The sequence below is a fragment of the Phyllostomus discolor genome, chromosome 4, assembly GCF_004126475.2.
Source record: "Phyllostomus discolor isolate MPI-MPIP mPhyDis1 chromosome 4, mPhyDis1.pri.v3, whole genome shotgun sequence".
Taxonomy (NCBI): Eukaryota; Metazoa; Chordata; class Mammalia; order Chiroptera; family Phyllostomidae; genus Phyllostomus; species Phyllostomus discolor.
In genome coordinates this window covers 169311392-169326748 of record NC_040906.2, presented here as the reverse complement: position 1 = coordinate 169326748, position 15357 = coordinate 169311392, and the positions used below count along the sequence as shown (strand labels likewise).

General features: G+C 37.5%; 1 protein-coding gene across 3 annotated transcripts in view; it reads left to right on the top strand.

Annotated features, from left to right (window-relative positions):
- The window catches only part of LAMA4 (laminin subunit alpha 4), a 138983-nt gene extending 126143 nt beyond the window's left edge, over nucleotides 1-12840 (top strand). For all 3 annotated transcript variants that reach the window (XM_036024594.1, XM_036024593.1, XM_028509120.2), the window contains 8 exons: nucleotides 1197-1384; nucleotides 2565-2754; nucleotides 3530-3685; nucleotides 4852-5011; nucleotides 6707-6837; nucleotides 7875-7968; nucleotides 8472-8591; nucleotides 12370-12840. In XM_036024594.1, the coding sequence (XP_035880487.1) occupies nucleotides 1197-1384; nucleotides 2565-2754; nucleotides 3530-3685; nucleotides 4852-5011; nucleotides 6707-6837; nucleotides 7875-7968; nucleotides 8472-8591; nucleotides 12370-12515 (1185 nt within the window). In that variant the 3' untranslated portion in view covers nucleotides 12516-12840. The remainder of the gene's footprint in view (nucleotides 1-1196; nucleotides 1385-2564; nucleotides 2755-3529; nucleotides 3686-4851; nucleotides 5012-6706; nucleotides 6838-7874; nucleotides 7969-8471; nucleotides 8592-12369) is intronic.
- Nucleotides 12841-15357: the final 2517 nt, after the last annotated feature.

The following is a 15357-nucleotide window of genomic DNA, read 5'->3' as shown; positions in this document are numbered from 1 at the left end:
ATGTGAATAGTTCTTCTGACATTTCAATAGGGATTAAGGAGGGGTGGAAACTAAAAGTGTACATTCATTCAATAACCTGGAACCTGGATTTTTTTTTTTTCCCCTATCTAAGCCTGTATCTCACTTATCCTGGCTCTTGCTGAGTTCTCTAGTTCTCCTCACTACCAAACATTTTCTCTATCTGCCATTTCCTATGTTATAAGCTTTCTTCTTAAGTGGATCAAATCTGGCAACTCTCTGCTTTTAAAACCTTTGTGACTCCCCATCACTTAAAAAACAAAACCCCATCCTCTAGCAAGTAATCCAAGCACCAACTGTGTCTTCCAATTTATTGCTTATATGCCTATCCTTTTAAATAGATTTTCAGTTTCTTAAAATACAAGAACAATTTCTTACTCACCTTTCTATTCCCTACCACACACTGTCCAAGGGAGCTTACAGAAACATTGATTTTTTTCTCCTTCACTTCTGCCTAATAGGTAACCAATAAACATTTGCTTGAATAAATGAATAACTGCCTGAATGATCAGATTTATTTGCATTTGCTTTTGCTTCAGAAAGTAAGACTAAATAATCATTAAATAGTAACCTATAGTTTCACAACTCTAAATTTTAAAATGAACAGTGCAATTTTAAGAGCGCAAGATAATTTTGTAAAGTTGTTCTATATCCTTCACATAAAAGTGTGCTACATATCTTATCACCAAAAATATTCTTAAATATTTTGAAGACATTTCTAAGTATTTTACATGCTTTTTACACAGCATGTATAAATAATAATGTGTGTGTTAAAGTGATATCATTGCCTATAATATGTGGATTTTATTGATTGATGCTTTAGGGTTATTTTATTGCCAACTTTGTTGTTCTTCACCATTGGTTAAGATGTGCATTTAATTTAAATGATAGAGCATTATCCCTGTAGCTTCACTTTAACTCTGCTTTACTATCACAGACTAGAATTTTGGATTTGTTAACAAGTTATGTTGCTGCTGGTTGCTGTTGTTGCTGCAGCCACTGCTGTCATTTGCTTATGGTGGTGAGCATAAATACCACTTCATTAATGGGAAATGCACAAATAGTACCTGTGTTAATTATTTTATTGTTGTTATTGTTGTTAAGGAAATAACAAATGAATTTCTGCTACTAGTATGTCACTTTTATCCCTTAATGTTATTTGTTTCCTATTCTTATAGGGAGAGAAAAATAAAGATGCACCTTCATGGGATCCTGTTGGCCTGAAATTCCTAGAGAGGAATGCTCCAAGAGACTCCCATTGCCACCTCTCCAACAGCCCTAGAGCGATAGAGCATGCCTATCAGTACGGAGGAACAGCCAACAGCCGCCAAGAGTTTGAACACTTAAAAGCAGATTTTGGTGAAAAGTAAAGTATCACTTTATTTTTCCCGAAACTTAATACCATGACTGGGCTTCATCTTAATTCCACGCATCATCTTTTTCCTATAGTATGTCCTCTCTGGGCCACCTTAATCATATTATTTTACCATCAAAATAAATAATAAATAGTATACAATTTATGCTTTCTGATAAATTATATTCTCTGTGACTTTCTTCCCAAGAGGAGTATAAAGCAGTATTTCTCCTAGTTTTCTTGTGTCTTGCCAAAAAGAATAGACAATCAAAGAAAGGAAGATGGGGCAAATTTCAAGGCCTCATCTAACCTTGACATCACCTTCTGTCCCCCATACAAACTGCTTTCACATTATAAATGGGAATGCTTCTGAACTGCTAGAAGGTTTATAAGGAAAGACACTGAAAATACAGATATGCTTCCATCTCTATTGGCCCTCGGGCTATCTCTGAAGCCTCTCATCCCTTCCTGGTATTTCACAAATCTCTAGGTTATTTAGTATTATTGAAATTTCCCTTAAAGCATTAGCATCCAAATATTCTTATTTAGGTCTTCTATGTAGCTGTTTCAAATACTTATACAGGCAGTGTATTCAATAAGAAACCCCTGCCTAATGCCTTCTAATTTGCTATTTACCTATAGAGAAAAATCAGTATTTTGTATTATTCAAGAATAATTTAGAAGTTAACCTAATAAATGTGTCTTATCTATGACCTGGAAAGTTTTCATTTCTATATACTTTGGTAGCTGTGTTTAACATGTGATATCCATCAATTAGTTTTTACTGGGAAAAAAATGAATCTGTATTTTAGATAGGATACAAATCATGTTGTTTTTAGGCAAATTTCTATATACACATTAATTACTCAATAGTAGTTTGTCCACATGAATAAGCTTCCTGAACATACAGATTTTTGCTAAACTAATTGCAACCACATTTTTAAAGGAAGGCACAATATGATCCTTAACTGAAACATTTCCATAAATGTGGAATTTATCTTGGTTGTATAAGGAGAAGGATTTACATTTTTGAACTAGCCATGCTTACCCAATACTCATTAATAATGCTAAGGGATCATTAGAAGCAATGCTGCTTGAGAGTAGATAACATGGCTCCTTATTGCTTTGGGAAGTCAAAGATCACCGGCAGTCTCAGTTTACAGGTAGTAAACTTCTTCTTTTCCTTTACCAGGTCTCAGTTTTCCATTCGTCTGAAAACACGTTCCTCCCATGGGATGATTTTCTATGTCTCAGATCAAGAAGAAAATGACTTCATGACGCTATTCTTAGCCCATGGCCGCCTGGTTTTCATGTTTAATGTTGGTCACAAGAAACTGAAGATTAGAAGCCAAGAGAAATATAATGATGGATTATGGCATGATGTAAGTTGAAGGCAGAGAATATTAGTACCTGCAAATACCCACCACTGGCAAATGAGCTGACACTGATCCCCTACTGTGAATTTCTCTGGAAACATCTATTTAAAAATTATTTCTATATGCTCATAGTTCAGTTTCAAGAACTTTTATTAATTTCTTATAAAAATCCTGAAGCACACTATTTAAAAGAGATACAGGTCGAATATAATTTTCTGACCAATCAACTTTTTTATTTTAATGCAATTATTTTGACCAAAGAATCAATGGCCAACACAAGCTGAAGTTTGGTTTCCAAGAATTTTTCCCTTGATTTTTTTCCTACTGCCTATAATGTTCTAAATATTCAACAATTGGTGAATGTCTTTGATGGACTAAGCTATGGAAGATACAAAGTGAGAAGTATATCTGTTAAGAAGACAGGATATAACAGGGAGAACTACCTAAGTATTGAAGGGAGTCACTGTTTATGGATTGGAAAGACTAAACAATATAAGCTGACTTAAAATAAATTGCAATAAATTTAGGAGATAGCATGTGGGCTGGCCAACTGGGAAGAACTCTGTTAAATATAAGCTGTATTCAGAAATTAAGCCTGTAACTTTCAGTCAAATGTTAAAGGAAGAGACAAACTTTTGACCTTCAGAGAAGGACAACTTTTTCTAAAGAACTGCTACAGATTTTCCACAGTATTGCAGTAAGTTGGGAGGAAAGGCAACATAGCCTTTCCCCTAATCCTGGAATGTACTTGAGATGTGCTGTTTTCCTTCTCTCCATCCAGGTGATATTTATTCGGGAAAAGAGCAGCGGCCGATTGGTAATTGATGGCCTTCGAGTTCTAGAAGAAAGTCTTCCTCCTACTAGAGCTTCCTGGAGAATCAAAGGACCTATTTATTTGGGAGGTGTGGCTCCTGGAAGAGCTGTGAAAAACATCCAGGTAAGCCAGGCTGTGACTAGGTGGAGTCATTTAAAGCTGGAAGATCACTTAATCCAGCCCTCGTTGTGTGATTAGGAACCTGGCCAGTGTGAATCTATAGTTCTGCTGGAGATGGGATGTCAAAGTGAGTGCAAAGTTAGGAGTGATCTTTCAATTCTATGGTAGAGGTGAAATTAAAAAAGTTTCAGAGGTATAAATTGTCATGAAAATTTATGTCTCAAGAAGACACTGATTATTTCAGCTAGTGCCCATACTTTTAAAGTAAAAAAAAAAAAGTCCTTTCATTATGCATTATTGGGTGAAAAAAATCTTTCAGGCAATTATGTAAACTATCATCTCATGTTTGTTTCTTACACACACACACACAATTTGTAAATGTGCAAGGAAATATGGTTACTGCTAAACAGAAGTGAGGGTATAGTAAGAAGCATGTTATTTTTATAATTTAAAAGTTTAAAATATTATAATTTTAAAAAATAGCATTAAAGGGAATGCATGAAGGACTAAATTTTTTCTTATATCAATGTAGCTTTAACATAGAGAGTAAATACATTTCTGAGACTCATTAATATATGCAGATAAAGCAAAAAAGGGGAGGTAGGGTTTGTGTTTAATTAGATTTTAGGTGAGTAGCCCTTTTTTTTTATGAAAACCTCTTTAAAAGATTTCCAAAGCAGTGTGAAATCAGTTATCCAAATGGGCCCAGTTTCATGTCCTGTGTTATAAATGTTCAAGCACAAAAACAGCTATGAAGCCAGAAATGCAAGCTTTCTGTTTATCTAACTGTAGTATTGATTTAACAGTTAAAATTTTCACCACCCCTCATCAGTGTTAGGTGATCTTGGGCATAGCTGTCATTCTTAAAGGAAAAAGAACTAGGATACTTCTAATATTCAATTTGAAACCACAGCTGCAATTTATTTGGTCATGGCATATGTAAAAATTTTCATAGCTTAACTATTTCAGGCTGACATTAATCAAAAACAAACTTCCAGCTTCAAAGAATTAGTTAAAAAGCAACTACCTAGAAAACTATCGATCATTCAGATAGCTGAGATAAATTAGGAATTGCTTGGTTTCTTTCAAGATTCAAATCCTTTCTTTTGATTCCCTTTGGTGCATCTGTGTTGAGAAAATGGATTGTAAGAAATGTCTCCTTCTCGCAGATAAACTCAGTGTACAGTTTCAGTGGCTGTCTCAGCAACCTCCAGCTCAATGGGGCCTCCATCACCTCGGCTTCTCAGACATTTAGCGTGACTCCTTGTTTCGAGGGTCCAATGGAAACAGGAACATACTTTTCAACAGAAGGAGGATACGCAGTTCTAGGTAACAAAAACTTGTGTTGAAAACATGAATCATGAACCACTTCTTTCCCAGAGGTGGTTCACAGGGGATTGGGGCTGAGTTAAAACATCAGAATGCCAAACTCTCCCAGTTCTAGCAAACAGCCTCTTTCCCCAAAGACCACTTTCTCCCTTCCCACCTCTCCAAACAAGACACCCGTGTCCATGCCTGTTTTCCCCACCAGAGCTTCTCCACAGCTGCTGAACCTCCAGACATAGACCATTGGGCTCCTTTAGAATTTGCTGTGCTGCTTTGTGGTCTGCTCCATATCAGCGCTCGACAGCTAGTTCTCTAGGTCTTCTCTGTTCCCTCAGAGCGTGCATGACCCATTGCCCCTGCTGAAGGAAGTTCCACGTCCTCCCTTGCCCTGCAACAGCAGCAGATGGCACTAACCTGCAGAAATTTTATTTCTGAATTTTTACTCTCCTTGACTATTACTCTCATTCATTCAACAGTTTTTATTGTGTGTTTTCAGTATGACAGTCCCTCTGCCAGGTGATGGAACATAATAGTTCTAAAAATAAGTAAAATCTTAACAGACTACACACCATCACCATCGAATACATTGCAACATTCTTTAGCGCAACCATTAGGTGTGAGCATCAGGGGAGGTGTGGGGAAAGAGGACAGAAAAAAGGTATGAAATGTTCCACACGTTCCCTGCTCTCAAGCCCCTGAGGTACTTTGTACGTCCCCTTGAATAAAGACATTCCAGTGCAGCCAAGTGAACCTTCTTAGACCTCTGCTGTGTCCAGTGGAATAACCAGAGGAAATGTTTTCTCTCTCGTCCAGCTCATGATTTTACTTTCCTTTCCTTTTTCCCTAGTAAAACACCTACACTCACATTTCTCTATCCTTCATTAAATTTCAGTGAGAAGACACAGAGATATGGACACCTTAAATTGATAGCAACCTGTACAATTTATGTTCTCCATAAACGTTAACTATTAATAGCAGGAAAAATTAAAAAGTGATTTATAAGAAGACACATCAAGTGAACATTATTAAGATGCCCAGTTTTGCATGAGTCTCTTGGAGGGAATGGCTATTCTTCAGAAGAATTCATTTTCTTTCATCATTGCAATAGATGTTCCTAACTGCCTTTGCTGAATGTGCTTATAAAATGCTCCGCAGCCCTGAATCAGTTATCTTTTGTTTAAGAATTGCTGTATAATACAGATCTGATCAAGTCAGCTTTGTTGTTTAATGAATTCAAAATAAAATCTAACTTCCGTGCTTGCACACAGAGCCCCTCCACACTCACCTTGCCTCCTCCTCCCTTTCCAGGGGACAGTCTAGCCACACTGGCCCCCACAGTACTCTCCGAACATTCCAGCCTCTGTACCTGTTGTGCCCTTCCCTCCTTTCTCACTTTGGAGTATTAAATGGGCCTGCTAGTTGGAATCAATTCCCTTCCCTGGAACACTCACAGCCATAGCGTATTTTCAGCGTGCTGTCCCCACCCTCCACCCCACAGGAGTGATGTGCCAGTACCTCCGTCTTCCACAGAGCTTTCCACAGTGTGTTTGACATGGAAAACGCCACTTTCTACTTATCTGCTGAAAAATGTGTCAAACTTTCAAAAACAGATACAAAAACATATTATTACAAAATCACACCATAGTTATAAACATTAGGTTGCTGTTCTTGAGACCTAACTACTATTTCTTTCCACAGACGAGTCTTTCAACATTGGATTGAAGTTTGAGATTTCATTTGAAGTCCGTCCCAGAAGCAGCTCTGGAACCCTTGTCCACGGCCACAGTGTCAATGGGGAGTACCTGAACGTTCACATGAAAAACGGGCAGGTAGTGTGTCAGCAATTGTTTTAACAGTCTGCCTCCTATGGCCTTGGATTCTACATCAAAAGCAGATTTATTTTACAGAACGATTTCATTAATTTTTCCTAACTGGAAGAAAAAAAACACAGGGAAGCTAGTGCATGAAATTCAATCAAATTTATATGTTGGGAATTGATTTGTTTAGAACAAAGAGGCATAAAACTGTGGCATAGATTTAAAAAAAAGATCATTATAACCACATAATTAAAGAGTTTTAACAAAAGAGATAGACCTTTTTAAAACAAATGGAAACAACAAACATCCGCAACCATCAAAACGAACAAACACTAAAACATGTATCTATTATATATACCAGGTAATAAGTATATTAATTTTAAAGCTAGAAACAAATATTGTTACAATCAAACATCAATTTCATTCTAAAATATTACCAGAGAACATTCATGAGATTACTCAAATATAAGAAAAAGGAACGTATTATATTTTATTGGTGTCCTTAACTTGATCCATATAATTGATTTTTATTTGAGTTCTGATCCATCCTATTAAAATGAATCCTTATGTGGTGCTTACTATGTGCGAGGTGCTATTCTAAATGCTCCGTATGCACCAATTCATTTAATCCCCTCGGTAGCTCTGTGAGGCAGGTGTCATCATCCTCACCCTTGTTTTACAAACGAGAAAACCAGCACAGAGTGGCAGAGCTGGGGCACCAACACAGCCAGTATGGCTCCAAAGTCCATGCCCTTCACCATCACCGTAACTGCTTTGTGTAATGTCTTTAAAAGTTAAAGGAATTAATTCTGTTATCTTATTATAGCCCCTCCCCATCTGTCCTATCATCATTTTGTTCTCTCTCTTCGGAGCATTCAGTTTAAACTATTGCTGCAGCCTACCGCAGAGTGACCCCTTGTGTTCAGATTCCATAGTGTGTATGGATGTTGTTTAAAGTATTGCTTCCCTGGGAATCATTTAAGAAATGTAGTTTTATCATGATAAAGGGAAATGAAATTAAGATGTACAGTGTGCCCTGTCTGTTGCAGGTCACAGTGAAAGTCAACAACGGCATTAGGGACTTTTCCACCTCAGTAACGCCCAAGCAGAGTCTCTGTGATGGCAGGTGGCACCGGATCACAGGTGAGGAGAGCTGCGCGCGCTGGGTTTGCTTTGTAACGAGCGTCTCCTCGCCCACCTGTGGAGTGGTGTTTGGCAGAACTAAGACAGTAACTTACGTGACGGCACAGATGATAAATGATAAATGAGAGTCTAGAGTCTGCCAAGAAGAGAATCAAATGTTACTGTACTAAAACGTGTATATTGAATCCACATGTATTTGAAAAAATATGAATGCTGCCAAGATAGTCTTGGGGAGTTATTTAAATAATACATAACGTATGGGACAAAAACATGGCAGTGTTTTAAATATTCCTAAATATTTACATGAAAAGAGTATCTTAAATATCCTCCTTCAGAGGAAAATGTCACGATGACTGCTTGGCTAGATGTTGATGTTTTCAACGACGTAGAAAAAAGTGTGGGTTTATTCTGAATAAAAGCTATTCCTGTGATAAATCGGCCCCTTTCACATGGAAATGGGTTCCTGCAGCACCACCTGTGACCATCTCCGCCCTGTGTTCTAGTTATTCGAGACTCCAATGTGGTTCAGTTGGATGTGGACTCTGAAGTGAACCACGTCGTTGGGCCCCTCAATCCAAAGCCAGTCGATCACAGGGAGCCTGTGTTTGTTGGAGGTGTTCCAGGTAAGAGCTGCTTAAAAAGGACAAGTTCCAAATCCAAAAACAATAACTTTTCACTATTGTTGTTACGATATTAAGAATTGAGCTATGTGTTATCATAATTTACCTAACAACTCTAAGGACTTTATGTGCAATGTACTTTCATGGGGAAAAGTACACTGACAACTGTGACTCCTCCCCACAAAATAACACCTAAGAATTAGACCCCAGCATTCTAATTCATAAATATTACTCTCCCTCTGCCGGTTTTGCCTATTTTTTTTCTTTCCCCTTTACGTAGCCAACTCAAATACATACAGAGAAACACACAGTATTTTATCGCTAACACAAAGAACACTCATCTTCTAATACTGCTCTTGGGTCTGAGAATCTTGGAGGACTAAAAATTTTACAATAATTGCTACCCTTGCTTAGTAAGAAAGAAGAGGATACACAGCTCTCCCTGTCCAGATTAGGCCGAATTTCACAGACAGTTGTTCCCATGTAGCGACATCTCCTAAGAGAGGTCCCCAGCTGCGATTCTGTAATCATCATGAGCCCCATCGCTGCTGTCATCTGCCAAGAATGCTGTATAATCCAGGATGGCGAGAGGACGAAATTTATGGACACCCCACAATTGTTTTAAACTTCAGGCGCAAGGACCACAACCTTTTACTGAATGTGTTTGTTTTCAAATATTTCACTAATTTGGAAAAACCGAATGCTATATACAGCTGAAGAGAAAGAAATAAGAAGATAACGAAGCTTTTACATCTGGAATTTGGTGTGGAGTTTAAGGGAAAACATGTTGTTGAAACTAAATAAGCCTTGCCTCCTAACTAGGTTACTTTAGACTGACACATGTAAAGGCAAATAATGCTTTAATTAGAAGAGTGAGAAACCACACATAAAATTATACATCTGACTTTGGGTACTCCCAAAATAGTAATAATTAAATTTTCTTCTGCTTGGTAAAATGTAAATTTTTCAAACACTAGTATTGACGATGACAGTAACCCACAGATGAAAGAAATATTTGGGGCACCCAGAAGCAACCTTCCTCTCCTTTATTTTCCCACTCCCTTCCCATCTCCATTCCCGAACCCTCTCCACCTGCTTCTGGTTTCCATTCTGAAAGGGAATCTTGGCAAAGGCCACCACTACATTCATGTGGGTACCATGTAGAAAATGTGTCACATCATTTCTTACATTGCCTCACATTGTTTCCATTCTAGAAACCACAGTATAGTTTTAAAAAATTCAAATTTCCTAAGGGCCTACAGGATCTAGTTGAGCACAGTGTGCAAGGTCCTTAATCATCTGACCGCTCTTTGCCCTGCCTTTGGGTCTTCCCACACCTTCTGGGACTTGCAGTTCCCTGAGTGCTCAATGATGCCTTCTGCTCCAGGCCTTTGCACAAGTGCACAGGGCCTCGTTTCTAGAAAATGTTCTTCTGTTTTTCCTCCCCTAGTACCTTTCAAAAATCAAGTTCTCCCACTCCTCTCCCAGTGCAATTCCTTGTTGACCTTCAGGACTCGGCTCAGACTTCTGCTTGCACGCACGTGCCCTTTCTCTCCCTGGGATACGCTATGCATACCACTGTCACAGCATTTATAACACAATGTTGTTGAAACTAAATAAATGTACGCTCCTTGCTGCCAAGGAACTGACTTCATTCAACATACAACAGAGGTCTACTAAGCACTGTGCTAGGTTCCAGAAGATGGACAAAACAAGCATAGCCTTCTTCATGGAAGTTATAATATTTCTTCTTTACTTTGCACTATATCATGCAAACAAATATTTGTCTGATTTGTGTTAGTTTTTAAAGTCTGATCCCAGCATTACATACTGTCTTCATCGCTCACTACAGCACTGGCTAAGCTCCGCAGACTGGGTAGGCAAGATGCACCTGAAGCCAACTTCAGCCTGCCTGAGACACATAATGAATAGCAAATGTTAGCTAATGAGCCAGCACGCAGGAACTAGCAGGCCAGGGGGGCCTAACCACCAGCCCACAGCTTTTATTTCCTTCCAGGAATCATGCCAGCAAACTTAGAACACAAACAACTTTAATTTAAGCTGAATGTCATTAATTGCATCATTTTAAGCTGTTCAAGATTAATTCCACCAAAATTACATCAGAAATTGGGGCATGAAAGAAAATAACTAAAGGAAATTAGACATAAATAAAACCCCTACATGAACTGAATTCCCCTGGAATCCCAACCATTTCTCTTTTACCACATGAAACCTTGGTGACATTATTTCTATTAATAAAGTTACTGTATTAAAATTCAATGAGACATATACCAAAATAAGTCAACTTTACTGTATGATAGTTTAAAAATCAAAATTAGAAGTAAAACAAATTTAATATTACCAGCAGAGAGAGAAAAAGAGAGAGTTCTGACCATTCATTCCTCTACTGAAAATCCTACATTTTTCTGTATATGGCCAAGCTTTCAATCTGAAGAATGTTCATTCTTAAAATCATGTATCAATTTTATTAATCATTTACATTAGGCTTCTGGAGCACTTTATTGTCTTTACCAACAATAAATTGTGTGGTGAAATATGCACATCATAATTTCTGTTTGAATTATTTCCTCTAGATGATGTCCCCATGAACTAAATGGTATAACCTTGGGCAGAATCAAAATCCATGTTCTAAAACTAGTCTCCAAAATGGGTAGAAGAAAATAGATATTTCTACCCTTGTAGTCTTTCCTGTTCACTCGTTTTTATTCTGATGATATATGTTGATCAGGCTTGAAGAATATATGTAGTCACACTAATCTAGAGAAAGAGAGAATTGATCTTTCAGGCCCCTTCCAAATCTAAAACTTTATAATTATTATAAATATGAAATGCTATTTCGATGATTTACTTTCAGTACAAAGCTTCTGCATATTCTTAACCCATATTGCTTAGAAAACTTATTACAGCTGCTTGATGTTTAATTTGCTAAGCTGTTTTATGTTCCTTCCTGACTTACTGATTTCCAAGTGTTTTGCCTCTCTTATCTGCTATTGCTCACAAAGCTATTTGTACATAATAATAAGCTTTGACTAAATGGATTTTAATTTCATGATCTTTCTTAGCTCTCTAAATTGCTTTAAATTATATTTCTTCTATCACCCCAGTACATTTAATTGTGTCTGTACAATTAATAAGCATAAGGCTTCTTCTAGATCTCTAATTAAGATAAGGGAGGAAAGTTCTCCTGGCACCTCTGCCCACACGAAGACTAGGCTAGTTATACTCTATTTATAGTTCTTAAACCCAGAGCTCAAAAAAATTAAAATTTGGTTTATTTAATTATTTTCTCATTATATTTTATTGGCTTGGCAAAAATGTGGGGGCTTAAGGGTGAGCAATAATGATATGAATTAAATAGAAATATTAACCAAGTCTAAAAATAGTATAGAAGCTAAAATCTACCCCCCACCCTTCTCAGCAAAAGACAAAATAATTGAAGCTCATGTGAACTCCAAAAAGCATAGGTAGATCCTAAAAATTTACCACTGAGGCATTATGTGTAAGTGGCAAAGTGCAGCCTTGTAAGGCAGCTAAAACATGCTTAGAAATTTGATGGTGACAGGCATGGCAAACAAAACTTTATAATTACCACATGTTCAAAAGCAGATTATTTTCCTGAGAAAATTAGTGAATAACTACATTCCATGTTTGATGCATGTATTGTCTTGATGTGAGCAATCACTATGTATATTTTTACCATGAAGTATTATCTGGACTTGGAAGCCTGCAAATGAAATCCTGGATTTCTTTCTTTCTTCAGAGTCTCTACTGACCCCGCACTTGGCCCCCAGCAGACCCTTCACAGGCTGTATCCGTCACTTTGTGATTGATGGGCGCCCAGTGAGCTTCAATAAAGCAGCGCTGGTCAGCGGCGCTGTGAGCATCAACTCCTGTCCAGCAGCCTGACACAGCAGAGCGAAGACGCCCAAGTACAAAGTTCTTCAGAGCACTGAAAGAAACACGAAGCCAGCCAGGAGGAACAACAACTCTTCCTCCGGGGGAAGCTTTCAACTGGTGGGGCAGGGCTTAAGTGAATCATCAGGGACTGGATGTTTATTATTTCTCATTTGGGTTCTTACCTTGGATCCAGACTATCTGCAATGTATGAAAACTGAATGAGAATGAGTGTTAAACTTACTTGTATTACTTCCTGCTGGTGAAATTACTGTTCCTGTTTCTAATAAAATAGAAGGAATTCTAAATAAACACTGGCACACATTTTTAAAGTGTGGCTAGAGTCTCAGAGTCATCTTTTCCTTCAAAGGTAACTTTCAATCTAAACCAAAATATTTTTGGTATACTTTTCTTTATTCCTAGAAAGATTTTTCTAATCTATATAAAATCTAAATTTAGAAAACAGATTTGCTTTTAGCACTTTTGTTTGGTTTATAAGTATCATAAGAATATTTTTGGTTTATAGCCGTTATCAAGCTTTACTAAAGTAAATTTCTAACAAATCATTAGCAAAATTAAAGTATAATTTGATTTTTTCTAGATAATGAATAAGGAATTAAACTACTCTTTTCCTTATTTCTTTAAAATAAAAATAAAACTGTACATAAGGGGAGGCTCCTATAGAAATCCTCACAAACATTAAACAGAAAGAGTAAGACAAAATAATAAATTTGATTTAAAAGTATAAAAGTCCCTTTACTAAAAATTTTCCTACATATCTGTAACACAACTAGTTTTATTTCTAAAATTGTATAACCTTTTTAAAATATATATATTAATAAAGACTAAAAAAGAAAAATAGACTTGAATAGCTGGTAGAATATTAAAATACAGAAACTGAAATAAAAATTATACATGTAAGAATAATTAAACTCAAAAACAAAATGAGGGAAAATAGGCCCTCATATCAACAAGATTAATGATATGGAAAAAATAACTTTGGAGCAAGGGTAGGGAATGAAATATTTTGAGGAATTGCTAAGGGAATAATATAATCCCTTACCTTGGAAATGTTATATATATATATACACTTAAATTCCCTTGCTACCCTTCTGTCTCAGATACATTAATAATAATGTTGAAGACATAAATAAAAATAGCTAAGATTAATTCATAGAGGACTTACTAAGTGTCAGGCTCCATGATAAGCTAAAGTTAATTTCATGTGATGATCATACTAATCCTATAAGGTAGCATTTGCAGATGAGAAATCTAAGACTTCAAACAGTAAAGTAACTTGTCAGTCGTCATTCAGCCAGCATGACAACTGGCCGAAGAGCCAGGGTTTGAATGAGGGACAGGTTGATCACACCCCTCGCTTTCTGCCTCCAGAGGACTATCTGCCTTCAGGCCAGCTCTCAGCTAGTCTCTAAAGCTGGGATCACAAACCCAAATGTCCATGCAGCCACTGAAGTGCCGTAAAGCAGCAAAGCTGGTGGGGTGTGACTGAGCAAATCAATAGGGCACTGGCCATAGCTGTCTAGAAACACAACAGGTGCTCAATGCAGCTGTCACCATGAAAGAACACGAGTCCTTTTTTTTAATGTATTTTATTGATTATGCTATTACAGTTGTCCCATTTTCCCCCCTTGACTCCCCTCCACCCTGTACACCCTCTCCCACCCACATTCCCCCCTTTAGTTCATGTCCATGTGTCATACTTATAAGGAAAGAACACAAGTCTTAAAGGGCTGGAATATCCAAAAGAAGCTGGAAATATGAAATGGCAGAGTTTGAGGGTGGGAGAGGCAGGAGGTGGAAATGACCTGATTTTTCAGTTGGTAACTAAATTAAAGCACCAGCCACCAGAATAGGAAAATACCAGACTGACCAAACCAAACCTGCTTAGCCATATAAGACTTTGGGGCTAAAACTTCTGAATCCAGGAGTCTAGGACCTTAACTCGTACAGACTGGAACCCTTGCTTCAAATACACCAAACCCTCACAACATTGACTCTTTAAGACCTAAACAGTAAGGAGTGGCTCTGAAACTGTCTACCACTTTCTTTTCCAAAAGAGTTCTTGGGGCATCCTGGAAGGCCACTCTACCCTCTCATTCTCAGCAGGAGCACAAAGCAAACCAAACTAGCCCAGCTGCAGATCCTGATTGGACCTCCAGCAGCTCTGGCAGGCATGCGCACAAACTCACATATACACAGACTAAACCACAAAAATTCTTCTACCTCCTCCAGAATGTAGGGAGGAATTTGCAGAGTTAGTCCTTTATATTCTTATACTTGGCAAAGGAAAATCTATTGGCCCATATACCTCTTATGACCACACGATGACTTTCTGAAACTTTGAACTTAACATTTATAAGAGCTTGATTTAATTCTTAGATGGGACCCTCATCTTCTCCAGCTTCTATCTAGGGAGAAAATAACTAGATCTTTTTTCTTTCAGTCAAACAGGATATGGGAAGTTCATATAGAGAAATATGGATTGGGTGCTCCTACTATCTTGACCAGTTATTTTCATGGTCCCTGCCACTTCAGAGCCCCTTCAGAATGGAAGAGGCCTCCCATAGCCCCAGTACAAAGGACTGACTGTGTCCACCTCCTCCTCTCCTGGCCACAGCTGATTAGATGGGGGAACCATCCAATAGATTCCCAGTGAAGCAACACCCCATTATCTGATGGTATGAAAAGGGAAATTCCAACAATTTAATATTTTCTCTCAAAATTTTGAATTGAGAAACATCAAAAGAATCAAACAGTAAAAGCTAAAGCCAAAATGAAACTCTGAAAGTATGGTTTTAAGTGTTTACCGCAGGCACATATAGACACATTTTTT